Source organism: Capricornis sumatraensis, chromosome X (genome assembly GCF_032405125.1).
Source record: "Capricornis sumatraensis isolate serow.1 chromosome X, serow.2, whole genome shotgun sequence".
Taxonomy (NCBI): Eukaryota; Metazoa; Chordata; class Mammalia; order Artiodactyla; family Bovidae; genus Capricornis; species Capricornis sumatraensis.
Genome location: NC_091092.1, coordinates 142,856,695 through 142,879,534, shown reverse-complemented (window position 1 = coordinate 142,879,534; position 22,840 = coordinate 142,856,695). Strand labels below are relative to the sequence as shown.

The following is a 22,840-nucleotide window of genomic DNA, read 5'->3' as shown; positions in this document are numbered from 1 at the left end:
TGGAAAACAAGGATGGTCTCAGAGGCCGTCACTTGGATGGGAGGAGCCTGTGACTGGTAAATGAAATGGGGTGTCCTGGAACGCAGAGAGAATAGTAGGTGAGAATGAAGAAAGTCTGAATATGGTGTGGACTCCAGTTAATGTACCAAGACGGGAGTTAGGGTAAGGAGAAGGGGACGACAGAGGATGAGTTGGTTGGATGGCATCACTGACTCAGTGGATTCAGTTTGAGTAAACTCCGGGAGATAGCAGGACAGGGAAGCCTGGCGTGCTGCAGGCCCAGGGCTCTCAGAGAGTCAGATACGACTTAGCAACTTAGTCAACCGTACTAATGGCGATTATGGCAATTGTACTAATTATGGCGTACAGTAATGGCAAATGTACTAACGTGTTGACAGCAGGGTAAACAGGTGTAGGGAACATTCTCCTCTTGTAAATTTTTTGTAAATCTAAAAGCATTCTGAAAGGAAGTGTTGGAGTAGCTTTCCTCACGGCATTTCAAGTTAGCTTGTAAATGTCAGGTGCAAACCTCATTTATTTGGCTGCACCAGCTCTTAACCGTGGCATATGTCATCTTTAGTGGGGGGCATGCATACTGTTAGGGACGGCATGTGGGATCTTAGTTCCCTGACCCAGGATTGAACCTGGGTCCCTTTCTTGGGAGCATGGAGTCTTAGCCCCTGGACCACCCAGAGAAGCCCCCAGGAAAGCCACCAGGCTCTTCGTGGATGCCTGTTAATATGGACGGCCTTGGGTTCTGCTCTGAGATATGCGGCTGGCCTTGGGTGGATGGCGCCCTCGGGTAGTGATGGGTCCTGGGCTTGGTAAAATAATACATGGAGATGAAAACCAGTGTGCAGGGGCCTCCCTGGAGGCTCAGTGGTAAAGAACCCACCTGTCAATGCAGGAGACACAGGTTCAATCCCTAGCCAGGCAGATCTCACGTGACGCTAAGCCACAACTATTGAGCCCAGGAGCTGCAAGTGCTGAAATTCGTGTGCCATGGAACCCATGCTCTGCAACAAGAGAAGTCACCGCAATGAGAAGGCCACACCCCACAACTAGAGAGTAGCCCCCGATCACTGCAGCTAGAGGAAGTCTGCAGCAGTGAAGACACAGCACCACCAAAAATAAATAAGTAAAATTACTTAAAAAAACAAACAAGTGTGAAGAATGTGGGCTTTGGGGGCAGAAAACAGGTTCAAATCCACTCTCTTCTTTTCTGTGTGGTTGCATAAAGCCAGCTAAGCTTGCTAATAACGTCCCAATAACTAGTCTTCCCTGGAACATGGTTTCCCTGGTGATTCAAGTCCGTAAAGATCCGCCTGCCAATGCAGGAGGCCCAGGTTCGATCCCTGGGTCAGGAAGATTCCCCTGGAGGAGAAAATGGCAACCCACTCCAGTGTTCTTGCCTGGAAAATCCCATGGACAGAGGAGCCTTGTGGACTATAGTCCAAGGGGTCACGAGAGTCAGACATGACTTAGCGACTAAACAGCAGCGTGAAAACCCCAGAGTTCCCAGACATTAACTTTTATATTCAGCATCTGCATAGACTTACGTAACATACTTGGTTGCCTTGTCACCATCAGAATTCTTTTATGCCCACCTGTCTTAGTTTGCTTCCTGATATTTGTGGCTTGCCTCAGCAATTCCCAATTTACTGTGACATCAGGACATTATTTCAGTGGGTTAATTCTATTTTATTAAAATTTAACGGGGGTGAATAGCATACTTAATACATTATTTGGGTTCCCTTGTGGCTCAGCTGGTAAAGAATCTGCCTGCAATGCAGGAGACACTGGTTCGATCCCTGGGTTGGGAGGATCTCCTGGAGAAGGGAAAGGCTACCCACTCCAGTATTCTGGCCTGGAGAATCCCATGGACTATATAAGTCCATGGGGTTGCAAAGAGTCAGACACGACTGAGTGACTTTCACTCACTAGTATGCTGGCCTGGAGATAAACATAGCAACGACCTTCCTTGCAGATTTATGCAAGTTTAATGTGTGTAACAGTAATGGAGCAGCACAGTGCCTAAGATCAAGCAGGTGCAAAAAGAAAGTCACTTTTAGGTAAAATAGCCACATGTGTGTTAGTCTCTCAGTTGTGTCTGACTTGTTTGTTACAACTGTATGGACTGCAGCCCACCAGGCTCCTCTGTCCGTGGAATTTCCCCAGGCAAGAGTACTGGAGTGGGTTGCCATTCCCTTCTCTGGGTGGGGGGTTGCGGGGGGAAGGAATCTTCCCAACCCAGGGATTGAAGTCGGATCCCCTGCACTGCAGGCGATTCTTTACTGTCTGAGCCGCCATGGGAGCCAAAAGTAGCCACAATTCAGGGGATATTGCAAAGTGGCGTGGGTTGTTTGTTTCAATGAGCAAGAGTGGAAAGTTATTTGGGATGTATTTTGAAGAGGTTCAAGCCAGTGGTGAACCTTGGACCTGAAGGGTTAGGGTTAGGGTTAGTGCTGGGCTGGAGAGAGTCAAGGCAGTCTGTGTGGGAAGGGGCTGTTAGGGACCCTGGTGGGTGGCACTTCCTGAGTGTTTGTGGGGGTGGTGAGCACCCAAGGTCTCAGGCTGCGTGGGGCGGGCGGTGCAGGGACTTTAAATACAGATCGTTGTGAAGGGACGGGTTGGGTCAGGGTCAGACCCTTTGGTGGTCTGCACACAATGCCTTCTAGGCAGTAAAGCTTCCGGAGACACTCTGTTAGTTGTTCTGATCGCATTCCTACCGAGTGTGTAATAAACCCCCAAAACACAGATACACACGAAATGGGCTATTCAATGTTGGCTTTGTTTTATTTTTTTTATTTTTATTTTTTTTCAACTTCATTGTTCCGTCTGACCTTAAGGTTGTGAGATTGAACGGGCACAAGTTAGAAGATATAATGCGGTGCAATCAAGTGGACTGAGCTTTTTTTTTTTTTTTTTTTCCTATCACTTTGAAGTGATAAAAAGAGGGAGACAGGCTCCGGGAGGGCCAGGCTTTGGGGTTTGGCCTTGGGATTTGCCACCGGAGTCACCGAGGAGCCTGGAGGCCCCTGGGGTTGCAGTCGGAGGGAGCCTGCGTGGACTTGTCCATTGCTAGGCGGCAGCAGACGCAGTCAGGCCGCCAGGCGCGCTCGCGGTGGGCAGGGCACGGGTAAGCTAGCCGGGTACCCCCGCCACCCCCATCTCCGGGTGTCTGCAGGGCAAGGCTGCTTTCCGGGCTTGCAAGCTGCTCGTGCCCCTTTTGTTCTCCTGCTTTGAAGAGCAAGTTGCCAGCTCCGGGGGTCGGGGCCGGAGGAGGGGGGTGGGTTGGGAGTGGGGGTGGATCTGGGGGAGACCGGCAGACGCGCTCCCTGTATATTGTTCTGCCGGATGGTTAAATAGTGCAGATAGGGGGTGCAGAGTCTGCTGGAGCTCAGTCTGCGTGCAGGCACGCGGGTGTGCAGGCACGCGAGCCTGTAGTGTGTGTGTGCGTGCCGGTAGACACGTGCGCTCTTGGGACTGTGATGCCGACGGCGAGCCGGGGTGACTGGGAGCCCTTGCCATGGGGGGCGGGGCGAGCACCTCAGTGGGATCTGCAGACCTGCTTTCCTTGCCCAAGGGTCCCCAGGGGTCCCCCAGGAGGCTGGCGGGAGGGCGCCAGCCCTGCATGAAGACGCGTGCTTGCTGTGCCCTTTTTTCTTTTTCCATAACAGTAAGAAATAAGCATTTTCACAACAGTAGGCTTTGAATATGGATGGAGAAAGGAAATGGTGAGTCAGCCACAGCAGAATGGGGGAAAAAAAAAAGGCAGGGAAATCAGATGTGCATGTTGAGTCATGAAAAAAAATGCTTGGTGGGTGAATTCGCTCCTAGCCTGCTGATTGCAGTGAAAAAAAAATATATATATATATATATATATATAAATAGAGAAAAGTGCTTGAGGTTGGTTGTGAGCATTTTGCAATGATTGGATCTGTGCTCTTTTTCGATTGTGCCCATCGAGAGACATGCAGTCTTTACGGGGTTTTGCTGCATATATGCTGTGTTTTGTTTTGTTTTGTTTTTTGCCTTTTTTTATTGTGATAAATGAAAGGTGTTACTAATTTTGGCCATATTTCTAAGTGATTGAAACGGTTTTGCTTTGCTCAAGCACACTTTGGTGTGTGTGACAGGAAGATGCCTTTTTCACAGAGAAACTGCCGCACTCTGGGTCTGCAGGAACTGACTTCCCTGGGTGGGAGTTTTCTTGAAAGTGGATCATGCCTGAAGTGGTGGTCATGCCTAGGTGAACCGTTGAGGGGAAAAGGGGTTTGGAGGAGGGTTTTCAGAAAGCTATCTGGCAGCGTTCATAACAACCTGCTGCCGTATACGTTGTTTGAAGACCTACACAATGAATGAAGGAAAAACGTGTTACCCTGTCATAAAATAAATAAAAGATTGGGTCGAGTTGTGATGAATGGTATCGACATAGTTTCTTTTCCCTTGGAAACCAGAATCTTGGAGGGTGTATATTAGAAATATATATATTTTATCATTACATTGCAGAAGCAAATTTTCCGGATGGTAGAAACTTGGATGTCTCTGTGCTTCTTTCTGTCAAGCATAGTGGAGAGACATTTCATCCTTTCCATCTTTCTCATGTACACATACACACACACGCACACGAACCCAACAAACATATACCACTTATGGGAAAATATTTGCATGAATATTGTCATTTGTGAATGCATGAACAAAACACAGAAAAGCCATTTATTAAAGGAGTATTAGCATATATACCATACCATGGGTAAAACAGCTACTGGATGACACAAGGAGCTCTGCTCGGTGTTCTGTGCTGACCTCCAGGGGTGGGATGGGGGAAGTGAGGGAGGTTCAAGAGGGAGGGGATATATGTATACACATGGCTGATTCACATTGTTGTCCAGCATAAGCTAATACAATGTTGTAAAGCAATTATCCTCCAATTTAATATTTTAAAAAATATTAGAAATGACCATCCATATGGGTGTTGACCATACAAGTTGGATAAGGCTTGTCCTGCCCAGCTGGGGTGACACGTGACCCTGTCACGTATGCTGATGGGTGGGTGTTTGGCATAAACTGTTCTTCCAGCCGCGTTGGGGTTTTGCAGGTTGGGGAAGCTATACTCCGTGTGGCCCTCAGCATGCATTTGCTTCACTCCTCACTGCCTTGAATTCCCCTCCTCTTGTAGGGATGAAAATTTAGCAAGGTGTAGGTGGGGAAGCACTAGAAACAAAGAGCTGGTGTTTTGTGTCCGCCAGGGTGAGCCTGCCTCTGCCTGGTCCGTGGCCAGTCTTGTTTTCTGACTTTCCTTCCAGTAGGTTCAACAGACAAGTCATTTCTGGGAGGGCCTGTAGATGTCCCTGGGTGTCTGAAGAGAGCCTGAAGTTAGATAGTTTTTTAAAGACTGAGAATCCTCAGGATTTCGTTCCTTAGAGGTTCCCAAAGGCTTCTCACCTATATATCTTGGACCTCACAATGTGGAGTACATGTTCACTTTGTAGGAAGCAAACGGGGGCTCAAGAGAGTGGATTCACACAGCTTCTGTGTGTCTGTGTGTGTTTAACTTTTTATTTTGTACTGGAGTATAGCTGATTAACAATGCTGTGATAGTTTCAGGTGGACAGCAAAGGGACTCAGCCATCCATATACCTGTATCCATTCTCCCCCCCCAAACCTCGCTCCCATCCAGTCTGCCACGTGAGCCCGAGCAGAGTTCCCTGTGCTGTCCAGCTGGTCCTTGTTGGTCATTCACTGCAAATATGCAGTGTGGATTCACACAGGCTGGACGTTTGTCTGGGTGGGGTTACCTGCTGGCTCCTGGCACGTCTGGTGATGACAGGTCTTGCAGACCAGCATTGCCTGTGCGTCGACCTGTTTCTGATGCCAGACCTGCTTCTCTCACTTGCTGTCACGTCTCAGGGCCAGCGCACCAGCAGTGCAGTGTGGAGGAATTGTCACGTGGGTTGCCCGGGCTGCGAGACAGATACGGACACCTCTTTGGCAGTGTGCGAGACTGTGGACACAGGTTCCAAGCCCCCGTGGATGTGACCTTCTGTTTCTTCATCCGTGAAGTAGGGAGTTGGGGTTAAATGATTTCTAAGGACCCGTTCAGCCCTGATCATTTTCGATTCTCAGGGAGAGAAGCCAGGAGCTTAAATTCCCCTTACGTAACACATCCAGATTCGTGGGTTGTCTTGTTGCGGTCATTCGCTACCGATATTCATGTGAGTGAAGACTTATATCTCACACACACATACACACTTGTGTGTGTTATCTTTGAGATCCGATTATAGATAAAATGGGCTCTTGTCAGCAGACCGGGCTTTTCTGTCTGCAAGAGGTGCGTGAGGCATTGCGAGTGTGCTTGCCAGATACACCTACTTAGGTGTTCTGGGATCAAGTTAGCTGCTAGCAGATGAAGTTCTCTTGGGTGCAGCTTTGCATGCCCAGTGTTATTTAAGGACTGTTAACAAAGTCCAGCCAGTGGGCTCTTAAACATATTTGGAGGCCATTCAAAAATAAAATAACAATGGGGCTTCCCTGGTGGTCCAGTGGTTAGGACTTTGCCTTCCAAGGCAGGGGGTGTGGGTTCCATCCCTGGTTCAGGCAACTGAGGTTTCACATGCCTTGTGACTCAGCCAGAACAATAATAATAAAGTGTACAATTTTTTAAAAGTAGAATAACTGGATATTCAAGGAAAGTATTTAACATGTATACATACAGACACACCTGCATCTATATGTATACACGCATGCATGTTATATATGTTTTCACACAAGCATGTAAGTATGCACACTCATGCACACATAAATGCATATGATTGATAGCCATATAGGAATAAAGTAAAATTTTCATGTACAATAAATATGTGAACCCTATTGAGTAAATAACCTGTATCTAAATATGGTTCACCTGAATAACAATCAGACAATATTCTGAGATACAGTATTTTGAAAAATTTGGGGTCACCTGCATTGTGCTAAAAGGGGGATGCTTAAAGCAGATGGTTTTCTCTTAATTTACAGAGATGCTAACACTCTTCTGAAAGTGAAAGTGTTAGTCGCTCAGTGCTGTCTGACTCTTTGCAACCCCATGGACTGGAGCCCCCCACCAGGCTCCTCTGTCTAGTGAATTCTCCAGGCAAGAATACTAGAGTGGGTTGCCAATCCCTTCTCCAGGGGATCTTCCCAACCCAGGGATTGAACCCAGGTCTCCTGCATTGGACGTGGATTCTTGACTGTCTGAGCCACCAGGGAAGCTCTGCTGCTGCGGCTGCTAAGTCGCTTCAGTCGTGTCTGACTCTGTGCGACCCCATAGACAGCAGCCCACCAGGCTCCCCCGTCCCTGGGATTCTCCAGGCAAGAACACTGGAGTGGGTTGCCGTTTCCTTCCCCGATGCATGAAAGTGAAAAGTGAAAGTGAGGTTGCTCTGTCATGTCCAACTTAGCGACCCCATGGACTGCAGCCTACCAGGCTCCTCCGTCCATGGGATTTTCCAGTCAAGAGTACTGGAGTGGGGTGCCATCGCCTTCTCCGAGGGAAGCCTCACCTGTATTTTAATATCTTTTCCCACAGTTTCCCAGAGTTCAAAGGTGGCCCCTTATTTCATAAGCCTGAGGTTTGTTTTCGAGAGCCAGGATTTATATTTATCTGGGGGTACGGTTCCCTAGGCTGTTCTGTAGTCTTTAGTAACATTTCCTTCTTTAAAAAAGAAAAAAAATGTTACTAATATTGAAACATTTTTATTAAAAACAGGGGGACTTCCCTGGCAGCCTAGTGGTTAAGACTCTCACCGTCAACTACAGGCGGGAATAGGTTCGATCCCTGGTTGAGGAGTTAAGATCCCACATGCCAAGCTCTATGGCCCCCCCAAAATTTGAATACATAAAATATAAAAACATATGGAAGTTCTGGAAGGCAGAAGGAAGACAGAAAATTGTCCTCAGGATCACATCCAGAGAGAGCAGTGTGTCCCCTTTGGGACATGTGATCACACTTTATATACTTGCTGTAAACAGTGTTTTTTTCCTTGTACACCTGTGGTGCCTGGCACTCTTAAGATCCGGCCGCCCAGTGGGAACACCGTGGACTTGTAGGGATGTGTTCCCAGTCTTTCCCAGTGGAAAGTAATACCGGAGCAGGCATACGTGGTGAAATACTCCTGCTCTCATTCATTTCCTTAGGAGGACAGTCTGGACGTGGAATTGCCAAGCAGTCTTTTGGAAAGGATTTGGGACTCCCCTGGTGGTCCAGGGGTTAAGAAACTGCCTTGCAATGCCGGGGGATGCAGGTGCGATCCCTGGTCGGGGGACTGAGTGCCACCTGCCTCAGAGCAACTAAACCTGTGCACCACAATTGGAGGGCCCATGCACAGCTCTCAAAGATACTGCATGCCACCACAAAGACTCCAGGCAGCCAAATAAATAAATTTAAAAAAAAAAAAACAACTTTTTTTTTAAATCTGTGACTTGACAGGCAAATCTGTTTCATTGTTGAAACAGGCAAATCTGTTTCATTGCATTTCCTTGGTGACTAGCAGAGTTCTTTGTATGTTATTATCTGCACATTTGTATTTTTTCTTGTGTGCATTACAGTTTGTTTTCCTGCTGACAGTGGGGCCTTTTTTTTTTTTAATTTTATATTGGAGCATAGTTGATTAACAATAATGCGTTAGTTTCATGTATACAGCTACACATATGTGTGTCTGGTTTTTTTTTTCAAATTCTTTTCCCGTTTAGGTTGCTGTAGAATACTGAACAGTCCCTGGGCCATACAGTAGGTCTTTGTTGGTTATCCGTTTTAAATATAGCTGTGTGTACATGTCCATCCCTACCTCCCAGCCTGTCTGTCCCTCTCCCACCCTTTCCCCCTGGTAAACGTTAAGTTTGTTCTCTTAAGTCTGTGAGTCTGTTCTGTTTTGTAAATCAGTTTATTTGTACCATTTTTATTTTAGATTCCACGTGTAAGCAATATCATATGAGGTTTTTCTTTCTCTGTCTGACTGCAAATGGCATCGTTTCATTAAGCCAAATAATCTTCCATTGTATGTATGCATCACATATATCCGTCAATGGACATTTAGGGTGCTTCCACGTCTTGCCTGTTGTAAATAGTGGGGCAGTGAATATTGGGGTGTGTGTATCCTTTCAAATCATGTTTCTCTCTGGATATATGCCCAGGAGTGGGATGACATGGTCATACGCCAGCTTCTTTAGTTTTTGGAGGAACCTAAACACTGGTGGCTGGTTGTATGTGTGCATGCTCTGTTGTGTCCACTCTTTGCCACCCCATGGACTGGAGCCCACCAGCCTCCTCTGCCCATGGACTTTTCCAGGCAAGAATACTGGAGTGGGTTACCCTTTCCTACCCCAGGGGATGGTTATTAAGGGTTAGATATTTTTTGAATTAAAGTATAGCTGCTTTACAGTGTTTCAGGTGTACAGCAGAGGGATTCAGTTATACATACAGGTTATTATAAGATACTGAACACAGGTTCCCTGTGCTATACAGTAGGTCCTTGTTGTTTATGCTAGTGTGTATCTGTTAATCCCAAGCTTCAAATTTATCCCTGCTGTGGCCTGTTGTAATCTTAATTTTGTTTTGTATGTTTGTGAGTCTGTTTCTATTTTATAAGTAAGTCTGTTTCTGTTTTATAAGTAAGTCTGTTTGTATCATTTTTTAAGATTCTGCATATAAGTGATATCATATGGTATTTGTCTTTCTCTGGCATACTTATTTCATTTAGTACATTAATCTCCAGGTCCATCCATGTGGCTGCAAATGGCATCATTTCATTCTTTTTTTCATGGCTGAGTAATATTCCCTTGGTATCTCTAATTTTCTTGAAGAGATCTCTAGTCTTTCCCATTCTGTTGTTTTCCTCTATTTCTTTGCATTGATCACTGAAGAAGGCTTTCTTATCTCTTCTTGCTATTCTTTGGAACTCTGCATTCTGATGCTTATATCCTTCCTTTTCGCCTCTCTTCTTTTCACAGCTATTTGTAAGGCTTCCCCAGACAGCCATTTTGCTTTTTTGCATTTCTTTTCCATGGGGATGGTCTTGATCCCTGTTTCCTGTACAATGTCATGAACCTCATTCCATCGTTCATCAGGTACTCTATCTATCAGATCTAGGCCCTTAAATCTATTTCTCACTTCCACTGTATAATCATAAGGGATTTGATTTAGGTCATACCTGAATGGTCTAGCGGTTTTCCCTACTTTCTTCAATTTAAGTCTGACTTTGGCAATAAGGAGTTCATGATCTGAGCCATGGTCAGCTCCCGATCTTGTTTTTGCTGACTGTATAGAGCTTCTCCATCTTTGGCTGCAGAGAATATAATCAATCTGATTTCGGTGTTGACCATCTGGTGATGTCCATGTGTTCATGTCTGGTGTGTCTCTTGTGTTGTTGGAAGAGGGTGTTTGCTATGACCAGTGCATTTTCTTGACAAAACTCTATTAGTCTTTGCCCTGCTTCATTCCGCATTCCAAGGCCAAATTTGCTTGTTACTCCAGGTGTTTCTTGACTTCCTACTTTTGCATTCCAGTCCCCTATAATGAAAAGGACATCTTTTTTGGGTGTTAGTTCTAACAGGTCTTGTAGGTCTTCATAAAACCGTTCAACTTCAGCTTCTTCAGTGTTACTGGTTGGGGCATAGACTTGGATAACTGTGATATTGAATGGTTTGCCTTGGAGACGAACAGACATCATTCTGTCATTTTTGAGAATGCATCCAAGTACTGCATTTTGGACTCTTTTGTTGACCATGATGGTCATGCAGAGATGGGCTCGATAAAAGGACAGAAATGGTATGGACCTAACAGACGCAGAAGATATTAAGAAGAGGTGGCAAGAATACACGGAAGAACTGTACAAAAAAGATCTTCACGACCCAGATAATCATGATGATGTGATCATTAATCTAGAGCCAGACATCTTAGAAAGTGAAGTCAAGTGGGCCTTAGAAAGCATCACTACAAACAAAGCTAGTGGAGGTGATGGAATTCCAGTTGAGCTGTTTCAAATCCTTAAAGATGATGCTGTGAAAGTGCTGCACTCAAGATGCCAGCAAATTTGGGAAACTCAGCAGTGGCCACAGGACTGGAAAAGGTCAGTTTTCATTCCAATTCCAAAGAAAGGCAATGCAAAAGAATGCTCAAACTACCACACAATTGCACTCATCTCACATGCTAGTAAAGAAATGCTCAAAATTCTCTAAGCCAGGCTTCAGCAATACGTGAACCGTGAACTCCCTGATGTTCAAGCTGGTTTTAGAAAAGGCAGAGAAACCAGAGATCAAATTGCCAACATCCGCTGGATCATGGAAAAAGCAAGAGAGTTCCGGAAAACCATCTATTTCTGTTTTATTGACTATGCCCAAGCCTTTGACTATGTGGATCACAATAAACGGTGGAAAATTCTTCAAGAGATGGGAATACCAGACCACCTGACCTGCCTCTTGAGAAATCTGTATGCAGGTCAGAAAGCAACAGTTAGAACTGGACATGGAACAACAGACTGGTTCCAAATAGGAAAAGGAGTACGTCAAGGCTGTATATTGTCACCCTGCTTATTTAACTTCTATGCAGAGTACATCATGAGAAACGCTGGACTGGAAGAAACACAAGCTGGAATCAAGATTGCCGGGAGAAATATCAATAACCTCAGATATGCAGATGACACCACCCTTATGGCAGAAAGTGAAGAGGAGCTAAAAAGCCTCTTGATGAAAGTGAAAGAGGAGAGCAAAAAAGTTGGCTTAAAGCTCAACATTCAGAAAACGAAGATCATGGCATCTGGTCCCATCACTTCATGGGAAATAGATGGGGAAACAGTGGAAACAGTGGCAGACTTTATTTTTTTGGGCTCCAAAATCACTGCAGATGGTGACTGCAGCCATGAAATTGAAAGACGCTTACTCCTTGGAAGAAAAGTTATGACCAACCTAGATAGTATATTCAAAAGCAGAGACATTACTTTGCCGACTAAGGTCCGTCTAGTCAAGGCTATGGTTTTTCCAGTGGTCATGTATGGATGTGAGAGTTGGACTGTGAAGAAGGCTGAGCGCTGAAGAATTGATGCTTTTGAACTGTGGTGTTGGAGAAGACTCTTGAGAGTCCCTTGGACTGCAAGGAGATCCAACCAGTCCATTCTGAAGGAGATCAGCCCTGGGATTTCTTTGGAAGGAATGATGCTAAAGCTGAAACTCCAGTACTTTGGCCACCTCATGGGAAGAGTTGACTCATTGGAAAAGACTCTGATACTGGGAGGGATTCGGGGCAGGAGGAGAAGGGGACAACAGACGATGAGATGGCTGGATGGCATCACTGACTCGATGGATGTGAGTCTGAGTGAATTCCGGGAGTTGGTGATGGACAGGGAGGCCTGGCATGCTGCGATTCATGGGGTCACAAAGAGTCGGACACGACCGAGCGACTGAACTGAACTGAGTAATATTCCACTGTGTGTGTGTGTGTAGCACATCTTTGTTATCCATTCATCTGCCTCTGTGTGTGTGTATGTGTGTGTGTGTGTAGCACAGCTTTGTTATCCATTCATCTGCCTCTGTGTGTGTGTGTGTAGCACAGCTTTGTTATCCATTCATCTGCCTGTGTGTGTGTGTGTAGCACAGCTTTGTTATCCATTCATCTGCCTGTGTGTGTGTGTGTGTGTAGCACAGCTTTGTTATCCATTCATCTGCCTGTGTGTGTGTGTGTGTGTGTAGCACAGCTTTGTTATCCATTCATCTGCCTCTGTGTGTGTGTGTGTGTGTGTGTGTGTGTAGCACAGCTTTGTCATCCATTCATCTGCGTGTGTGTGTGTGTGTGTAGCACAGCTTTGTTATCCATTCATCTGCGTGTGTGTGTGTGTGTGTGTAGCACAGCTTTGTTATCCATTCATCTGCGTGTGTGTGTGTGTGTGTGTAGCACAGCTTTGTTATCCATTCATCTGCCTGTGTGTGTGTGTGTGTAGCACAGCTTTGTTATCCATTCGTCTGCCTCTGTGTGTGTGTGTGTGTGTGCGTGTAGCACAGCTTTGTTATCCATTCATCTGCCTCTGTGTGTGTGTGTGCGTGTAGCACAGCTTTGTCATCCATTCATCTGCCTCTGTGTGTGTGTGTGTGTGTGCGTGTAGCACAGCTTTGTTATCCATTCATCTGCCTCTGTGTGTGTGTGTGTAGCACAGCTTTGTTATCCATTCATCTGCCTCTGTGTGTGTGTGTGTGTGTGTAGCACAGCTTTGTTATCCATTCATCTGCCTGTGTGTGTGTGTGTGTAGCACAGCTTTGTCATCCATTCATCTGCGTGTGTGTGTGTGTGTGTGTGTGTGTAGCACAGCTTTGTTATCCATTCATCTGCCTCTGTGTGTGTGTGTGTGCGTGTAGCACATCTTTGTTATCCATTCATCTGCCTCTGTGTGTGTGTGTGTGTGTGCGTGTAGCACAGCTTTGTTATCCATTCATCTGCCTCTGTGTGTGTGTGTGTGTAGCACAGCTTTGTTATCCATTCATCTGCCTCTGTGTGTGTGAGTGTGTGTGTGTAGCACAGCTTTGTCATCCATTCATCTGCGTGTGTGTGTGTGTGTGTGTAGCACAGCTTTGTCATCCATTCATCTGCGTGTGTGTGTGTGTGTGTGTAGCACAGCTTTGTTATCCATTCATCTGCCTCTGTGTGTGTGTGTGTGTGTGTGTAGCACAGCTTTGTTATCCATTCATCTGCCTCTGTGTGTGTGTGTGTGTGTGTAGCACAGCTTTGTCATCCATTCATCTGCGTGTGTGTGTGTGTGTGTGTGTGTGTGTGTGTAGCACAGCTTTGTTATCCATTCATCTGCCAATGGACATTTAGGTTGCTTCGATGCCTTGGCTGTTGTAAACGGTGCTGCTATTGGAGTCCATGTATCTTTTCAAATTAAAGTTTTCATCTTTTCTGGACATATCCCCAAGAGTGGGATTGTTGGATCATATGGTAGCTTTTGTTTTTTTGACAGTGCTATATAACTTGCAGGATCTGAGTTTCAATTCAGCCCAGGAATTGAACCCCCAGCCATAGCTTTGAGGTCTTCCCTGGTGGCTCAGCTGGTAAAGAATCCACCTGCAATTCGGGAGACCTGGGTTGGGAAGATCCCCTGGAGGAGGGAAAGGCTACCCGCTCCAGTATTCTTGCCTGTACAGTCCATGGGGTCACACAGAGTCGGACACGACTGAGCAACTTTCACTTTCCGCAGCAGTGAAAGCACAGAATCCTAACCCCTGGACCATCAGGGAATTTACTCCCCCCGCCCCCGCCCCCCGGGACTATCAGGACTTTGAATGACAATCTGTGGGGGTGCACTTGGTTCACAAGGGACCATTGCTCACTAGCAGCGCAGCAGCGAGGGGCAGAAAAGTAACTAAAAGTAGTTTTTAAAACCTCCCCAGACCCTCCCCAACGTAAATGAAACCCCTCCCCTAACATTGTCGTCATCGCCTGCAGGGTGCCTCTCAAAATGAGTGCTTACGTGTGTTTGTATGTTGCAGAAATTAGTATCTTCCTTGACTTCTGGACCAGGGCTCGGCAGACTCCAGCCCAAGGCCCTGGGCCGGGGTTCGGGAAGCCTGTCCTGGTGGAGGACTTCAGGTTGGTCCCTGCCAACTTGGTACCCGGGGGTACCTCACTGTGTTTTTCATACGATGATGATCTATCTAGCTGGGGAGAGACAACGCCAAACCAAGGATGAAAACTGCAGGAGTAGCTTTTCATATCCCACGTGGGTAGAAAAGCGAGTGAGAAGGAATCGGGGAAGAAGGGATCCATAAATCAGAGCTTCCCAACAGACGTGTGACCTCCAGATGCCTTGGGGTGTTCTCCCGGATGCCCCTGCAGGCGGGCATTTCGTCCCTGGTCCCCTGTGTCTGTCCGCCCAGACCTGGCTTTGTGATGGAGAAAAGTTTGAGGAGAGCTTAGATGCACGTGTCTAAAATTATCACCCATGTTCCCTCAGGACGCCGTCAAGAATTGGAGAAGTGGGGTTCAGGAGACAGAATTGGCTCAGACATTTGCATTTGGAAGGCTGGAATTCCTGATAGCTGTGCCATCCTTGTTTCCTGGATATGGCAGGAAATATACTAATCTCACGTCCCTCTTAGAGGAGCTTTGCTCACACAGGTGGAATCGCTGCCTTCTCTGGGGAGACCACAGCATGTCCTGTCTAAGGCACTTTGCAAATGTGCAGTAAGTCACTTCAGTTGTCCCCGACTCTTCAGTTGCATCTGACTCTTTGTGACCCCACGGACTGTAGCACACAGGATCCTCTGTCCGTGGGATTCTCCCGGCAGGAATACTGCAGTGGGTTGCCGTTCCCTCCTCCAGGGGAATCTTCCCAACCCAGGGACGGAACCTGTGTCTCTTATGTCTCCTGCATTGACAGGCGGGTTCTTGACTACTAGCGCCACCTGGGAAGCCCCAAGGCACTTAGCAAATAGAGCTCCTTTTTAATTAATCTTTTAAACGTGAATCCAGATGAACAAAGGCACTTAGATATTAGCAATAAATTGTAGCTACTTTAATTCTCTGTTTCAACGAGGTGGTGGATATTTATTAAGTAATAAGTGAAAGTGAAGTCGCTCAGTCGTGTCTGACTCTTTGTGACCCATGGACTGTAGCCCACCAAGCTCCTCCATCCATGGGATTCTCCAGGCAAGAATACTGCAGTGGGTTGCCATTTCCTTCTCCAGGGGATCTTCCCGACCCAGGGATCGAACCCAGGTCTCCCACATTGCATGCAGACGCTTTAGCCTCTGCACCACCAGGGAAGCACTTAAATACAAGATTCCAAGTACTAACATCAAAGGTTTCAAGGGAGGAAAGGAAGCCAGGTTGAAAGAAGGGGGAGGAGGCGGGGTGGGGGGGAGAAAGGGGTGGCCTTACAGATGTCTCCTGCCACCTACAGATGCCCAGGCATTATGGGACTTTTCCCTGGGCCTCCAGAGAAGGGAGGACTGGAACTTGGCCCTACCAGCAATCAGACCAGACCAGAACCAGAATTCGAGTTCTCTGCCAAGAGGAGGTGATCGGTCTCCAATCCTCAGCTCAGGCTGAGAGCCCTTCAACCAGATTCCTGCGTCCAGGACCGGGGGACTAGAAAAACAGGGAAGGATAGGAAGGGTTAAGGAGAGGAAAGAGAGAGGGAACGGGAGAGAGGTCAGTAAAGTCTCTTGTTCCTTACCGGTCGGGACACTCTGGCCAATTGTCCGCGTCAGGAAGAGACCAGGGACCAAAGGGTCCCAGTTGTGGCTGCTGGGTCTGGTCCATTGGCAGGCAAGCTGGCCCCTGAGTACCTCGAGTGGTCAGGATGTCAGTCTCAGTGAAGAAGAGTCCCACCAGAGTCGCCATTTGTTGCAACCCCTTCCAGGGCCCGAAACTGGGCTCGTCTAACACTCGGAAATGAATTGTCCGAGGAGACACATGTGCTGACAAAGCAAGAGATTTTATTGGGAAAGGGCACCCGGGTGGAGAGCAGTACGGTAAGGGAACCCAGGAGAACTGCTCTGAATAGGTACCTATTTATTAAATAATAGGTACCACTGGAACTTCCCTGATGGTTCAGTGGTTAAGACTTGGCCTTCCACTGTAGGGGGTGTGGGTTCAATCCCTGGTCATGCAGCTAAGATGCCACATGCCTTGCCACCAAAAACACAGGACATAAATAACAGAAGCAGTATTGTAACAAATTCAATAAAGAGTTTGAAAATGGTCCACATCAAAAAAAATTTAAAAAAAAAAAAAAAAATTGGTTCCGAGTAGTTTTGAGCGGGTCTTCAGATGCTAGATTTCAGGAGTTTTAAGAAAAAAAGAAAAAAAAAGTTCAAGTGCTCAGCTCTTTGGAATGAAACACTGCAGCGGTGTGTGTGAGTTGCCATGAATGAAGTTTTACTGTCTTGTAAGAGACGCGATGGCTTCAACGGGAGGCAGGCCCGAGGCTGGCTTTTCCCTGGCCGGCCAGAGGTGACAGTGGGTGACAGGACATCTGAGCCAAGAGTCACCCTCCTCTGATTGTTGTCTAAAGGCCGTTCCGTCTTTTGTATGCAAACACCTGCTGGACTGTGTATTGTCCTCTGAACCATCCATTGCATCGTTCAAGCTGTTTGGATAACTTTTTTAAAAAAACAATGACTTTATTTTTGGCTGCACAGGCTCTCTGTCATTGCATGGGCTTTCTCTAGTTGCGGCGAAGTGGGGCACTGCTCTCTAGGTGTGACACTTGGCTTCTCTTGTTGAGGAACCCGGGCTGAGTAGTTGTGGCCCCCCGAGCTTCATTGCCCCATGACGGCAGGTGAAATCTTCCCGGCCCCCCGGGGATTGAACCCGTGTCCTGGACATAGGCGGGCGGATTCTTAACCCCCTGACCCACCAGGAAAGACTTTGCCTTCCAACTGCCGCCTGCCCTTTAAGTATTTAATGCTGATAAACAAGGGCACCTTTCCTAGGCTGTTTGAGTTGGCAGAACACTTTCAGCAGACTGACTTCCCCAGACCGCTCAACATGTGAACGTTTCTTTTCTCAACATAATGCCTAATTTGGTTGGTTTCTCTGGCCTCCCCGTGTGGCTTGTGGCATCTTGAGTCCCTGAGCAGGAATGAACCCAGGCCCTCCACAGTCAAAGCACTGAGTCTGAACCACTGGACCACCAGGGAATTACCTGGCTTTTTTTTTTTTTTACTTGTTTGTTTTAAACTAAACTCCCTAAGCTGGGTTAATATTTTATTAATCAGGAAGTGAGTGAAGTTGCTTAGTCATGTCCAACTCTTTGCGACCCCGTGGACTGTAGCCCATCAAGGTCCTCTGTCCATGGGATTTTCTCCAGGCAAATGTATTAGAGTGGGTTGCCGTTGCCTTCTCCAGGGGATCTTCCTGACCCAGGGATCGAACCCAGGTCTCCCATATTGGTTCTTTACCCATCTGAGCCACCAGGGAAGTCAGTTAAGCTGGAAGTGGAGAACAAACCTGCCCACTTGTGGGGTCCCGGGGGGCGACTGGTGATCTGATGTCCTCGTCCAGTTACTGAACCCTTTGAGCTGCTGTCATTGGGCTCACGAGCATGACGGCTGCAGAGTCCGGCCCCAGCTAGACAACAGGGGACGCTGAGGGAATTGGGGGAGGAAGTCCGTGGTCTCCTGTAGACCAGCCATGGAACCCGGAAGGGACCTTTCTCCTGAGGACACAGCAAGAGAAACACGCCTAGGGAACTCAGCTGTCAGCGCAGCTGCCTGGATGGGGTGGGGCCGGCTGCAGTGGCAAGGTCTAGAGCAGACGCACCTCCCGGGTGCTGAGTGGGTGCTGGGTGTGTGTGCAGAACTATCTCGTCCCACACTTGAGGCAGTAGGTGACAGCTCCTCTTGCACTTGTGCTCTGCCTGCTGGCTGGCTGATCACTGCCCTGTCGTGGAGTCTCCTCTGCCAGCCCTGAGGTCGTCTCAACAGAAGACAGCTCTTCCCATGGATGGAAGGGTCCATCCGAAGCTCATTTGATGGCTCAGGCCAGAAGAGTGTTTCAGGACAAAGCAGCAGATGCACGGCTGGCTCATTTCTTGGGAGTATGGTTATCGTAACACCCACGAGCTTTAACTATGGCCTAGATATATATATATGCATGTACAATATACATCATAAAGCTTCAGCTTCCCTGGTGGCTCAGATGGTCAAGCATCTGCCTGCAATGCGGGAGACCCGGGTTCTATCCTTGGGTTGGGAAGATCCCCTGGAGAAGGGAACGGCTACCAAAGAATTGATGCTTTGGAACTGTGGAGTTGGAGAAGACTCTTGAGAAGTCCCTTGGACTGCAGGGAGATCCAGCCAGTCCATCCTGAAGGAAATCAGTCCTGAATATTCATTGGAAGGGCTGATGCTGAAGCTTCAATACTTTGACCACCTGATGCAAAGAGCTGATTCATTAGAAAAGACCCTGATGCTGGGAAAGATTGAAGGCAGGAGGAGAAGGGGATGACAGAGGATGAGTTGGTTGGATGGCATCCCTGACTCAATGGACATGACTTTGAGCAAGCTCCAGGAGTTGGTGATCCACAGGGAGGCCTGGCTTGCTACAGTCCATGGGGGTCACAGTGAGTCAGAAATGACTGAGCGACTTCACTTTCACTTTCATATGCATGTACAGAATGCCTGCGTGTGTTTTGCCAGGGTGTGTGTGTGTGTGTGTGTGTGTGCCTGTATGCATGTTAACTATGTGTTAGGGAAAGCTAGAACTGGATATGGAAATGGATGAAAAGTGAAAGTGTTCGTCACTCAGTCGTGTCCGACTCTTTGCGACTCCATGGACTGTAGCCCACCAGGCTCCTCTGTCCGTGGGATTCTCCAGGCAAGAACACTGGAGTGGGTTGCCATTGCCTTCTCCAGGGGATCTTTCCGACCCAGGGATCGAACCTGGGGCTCTTGCACTGCAGGCAGATTCTTCACCTACTGGAATCTCCTTTGTCCTCTGCGTTGCAGGCAGATTCTTTACCTGCTGAGCCAAATGCCCAAGAGTGTGAAAAAGATGAATGCCTTCGTGCAGCTTCCAAAACAAGCAGTCTTTGTTTTTCTGATGTTTAATCATAGGCTGCTGGTTTAAAAGGTTTTGTTAATGTATTTGCTGCTGTCTTAAAAAGTTGTATGAGTGAAAGTGAAGTTGCTCAGTTGTATCCGACTCTTTACACCCCATGGACTGCATACTAGGCTTCTCCTTCCATGGGATTTTCCAGGCAAGGGTACTGGAGTGACTTGCCATTTCCTTCTCCCTCCCCAAAAAAAGGTTTTATCCCTTGGTATATGGCAATTTCCTGAAATAAGTCCCATAAAAACACTGTTGCAATGTGAAATTGAGTATTTTCGCACCCTTTTTGGCTTAATGTTTGTGGAAATTGTATTTTGCCCCCATATGGCAGTGTGTGTGTCCATGTACGTGTGTGCCATGTGTGTACCCCCTCTCCTCTGGTGTGACATGCCAAAGTACTGCCTCATGTATGTTTGCATCTGATGTCTACCCATTTGCAATTGCAGCGGGGACTGGCGTGGGCAGACATGGGTGGATTTAATTCCTTAAAGTCATTGAAGGGAGGTTATGCGTGCCCTTGACGGAAGTCGGGTTCGGGGAGGAGAGGATTCCCTGGAACCCTTGGCTCTTTCTTCTTTCTTGCTTCCCCTAGACAAGCAGATGGTCAGCGTGCGGAGGACCACCCAGGAGCAACACGGGACCCCTGGCAAACCTCTGAACCCCCTGGCACCCGGGAAGGGCCCGAGGTGTCCCTGGAGGCCCGCGGCCGGGCGGGTACCCTCCCTCGTGATTACCGGTACCCGGAGCCGCACAGGCCTCTGGAGCCGACCACGCGGGGTCAGGAGCCCCGGCCCCTGAGCGCCGCCCCGCTGGCCCGGAGACCCGCCCTACAGAGGCCACCGCCGCCCAAGCGTGAGCTCCGGCCACCGCCGGGGGGCGTGCCTGGCCAGCCCTGCACCTCGGTGGCCTCCTCGGAGGTGGTGGACACGCAGAGTGCGCGGCGCGTGGAGGAGCCCACGGCCCCGCCCCACCGGGAGGCGCCGCTCCCCACCCCATTCCGGTCCCTGCAGACCTCCACCATGGACACTTCGCGCTCGCCGTCGCCGCAGTTCGCACCGCAGAAGCTGACGGACAAGCCCCCGCTGCTCATCCAGGACGAGAACACCGCCAGGTAGTGTCTCTCCCTACCTTCTTGCCCTGTTTAGGGCTCCCTGCAACTGCGGGAGGGTCCCGTGCATCCTCCCTGGGTGTGAACATGTGCCCCCGTGTCGCCCCGCCCCCCCCCCCCACCGGTGGCCTTGACCCCACTCCCCATGCTGGGACCTGGGACTAACACGGAGAGGACCCCCACAACCTCCCACCCCCTCCAGTGGTCACTTGAATTTTTAACTTGCTGTCGACTTTCCAGCCCCCTAAGGACCAGAGGTTCAGCATGAGGGTCATAGTTCATTCGATCAGTCGTGTCTGACTCTTTGAGACCCCCATGAACTGCAGCACACCAGGCCTCCCTTTCCATCACCAACTCCTGGAGTTTACTCAAACTCATACCCACTGAATCAGTGATGCTATGCAACCATCTCATCCTCTGTCATCCCCTTCTCCTCCCACCTTCAATCTTTCCCAGCATCAGGGTCTTTTTTAATGAGTCAGTTCTTTGCATCAGGTGGCCAAAGTATTGGAGCTTCAATTTCAGCATCAGTCCTTCCAATGAATATTCAGGACTGATCTCCTTTAGGATGGACTGGTTGGATCTCCTTGCAGTCTAAGGGACTCTCAGGAGTTTTCTCCAACACCACAGGTCACAAGTTAATGACAATGAAATAGTACCTGTTGCTCAGTTGCACCCTGTGGGGCTAGCTGCCAGCACCCTGGACAGCGCCGAGTATGGCTGTTTGCATCTCCCAGGAAAGTTTTGTTGCATCTCCCTGCTGTAGAGTCTTGACTCTACTGTTTGAGATGCTTGCCTTTTTGGTGGTGCTGGGTCTTCCCTGCTGTCACGCGGGCTTTCTCTAGCAGCAGCGAGCAGGGGCTTCTCTCGTCATGGAATTTGAGCTCAATAGTTGCCGCGTCCCGGCTTCGTCTCTCCGAAGGATGTGTGATCTCCGTGGACCAGGGTTTGAATTCATGTCTCCTGCATCGGCAGGTGGATTCTTTTACCACTGAACCACCAGGGAGGTCCCTGAACTTTATTTTACCCCCGAAGACAGCACCGCATGGACGTTAACTGATAGCATCCTGAGTTCCCGCAGGGGTGGAGCGGCAAGTGCAGCTTTATCTGGGAGTCAGCATTGCCCTCGGTCATTCTGAATGCAGCTGGCACTTAGAGATCCTTTTTACTGGGCACATTGAGGAGCTCTGAAAGGGAGGAGAAATGATGCTGTGGTTTGAGTGGAGGGAATGTTGTCAATGAGCTGACGCGGGCCTCTTGGTTCTCGGGCCCTGATCTGGGACACAGTGGGCTTCTCTGAGGAACATGGCTGAGTGTTTGCTCAGTACTCCTGACCTCTGTTGACTTTAGGAGGTGGGGAGGGAGGGTTTCATTTTTTTTCATGCCCCGAAAGAGTGTGGATTTTCTCACTCTTATTTTTTCCAAGAGTCTGAGAGGAGTTTCCACAAGCAGTGGCAATACTTCTTGACAGTACCGAGTGGGGGCATCTTGATGCATCCACTGGGCTTCCGTCATGTATGTCATTTTTGGGGACCACAGAGGTTTTCTTGAACCAGCGTCCTTTGCTGCACTGGCCATCATAGAAGGCTGGGTTCTGGTCAAAGGAGCACAGTGGTGGGGCAGATGGTAACCATGCCACTCAGGAGTTTCCTACCAAGAAAGGTGGCTTACCATGTACCGAGTTCAGTGTCCCCGTCCCCAGGGCCGATGTTACAGGTTGGTGGCAGCCTGAGAGAGTGGAGTGCCTTTGAGATCCACCATGAAGTTTGAGCCAGGTTCATGAATGGAGATCTGCTCCATGCCTGTCATCAACTACCAACCAGACAGGGAGTAAAACACATGGGACAAGGCCTGCGAGCTGCCTGGTGTTTGTGCAGAGCTCAGAGACGCTCAGGGCTCCCCTGGGGGCTCAGACAGTAAAGAATCTGCCTGCAGTGCGGGAGACGTGGGTTCGATCCCTGGATTGGGAAGATTCCCCCCAGAGAAGGAAATGTAACCCACTCCAGTATTCTTCCCTGGAGAATCCCATAGACAGAGGGCACGACTGAGCGACTAACACACACAGACACAGACACTCTTCTTCTGTCTGTGTCCCTGCTGACTGATTTCTTGAGTGCTGCCTCATCTCCCTCCATATCCCGTATCTCTCC

General features: G+C 48.4%; 1 protein-coding gene across 1 annotated transcript in view; it reads left to right on the top strand.

Annotated features, from left to right (window-relative positions):
* SHROOM2 (shroom family member 2) overlaps positions 1 to 22,840 on the top strand; it is a 146,471-nt gene that overhangs the window by 107,417 nt on the left and 16,214 nt on the right. The window contains exon 6 of the mRNA XM_068963331.1: positions 20,175 to 20,693. Coding sequence (XP_068819432.1) covers positions 20,175 to 20,693 — 519 coding nt within the window. The remainder of the gene's footprint in view (positions 1 to 20,174; positions 20,694 to 22,840) is intronic.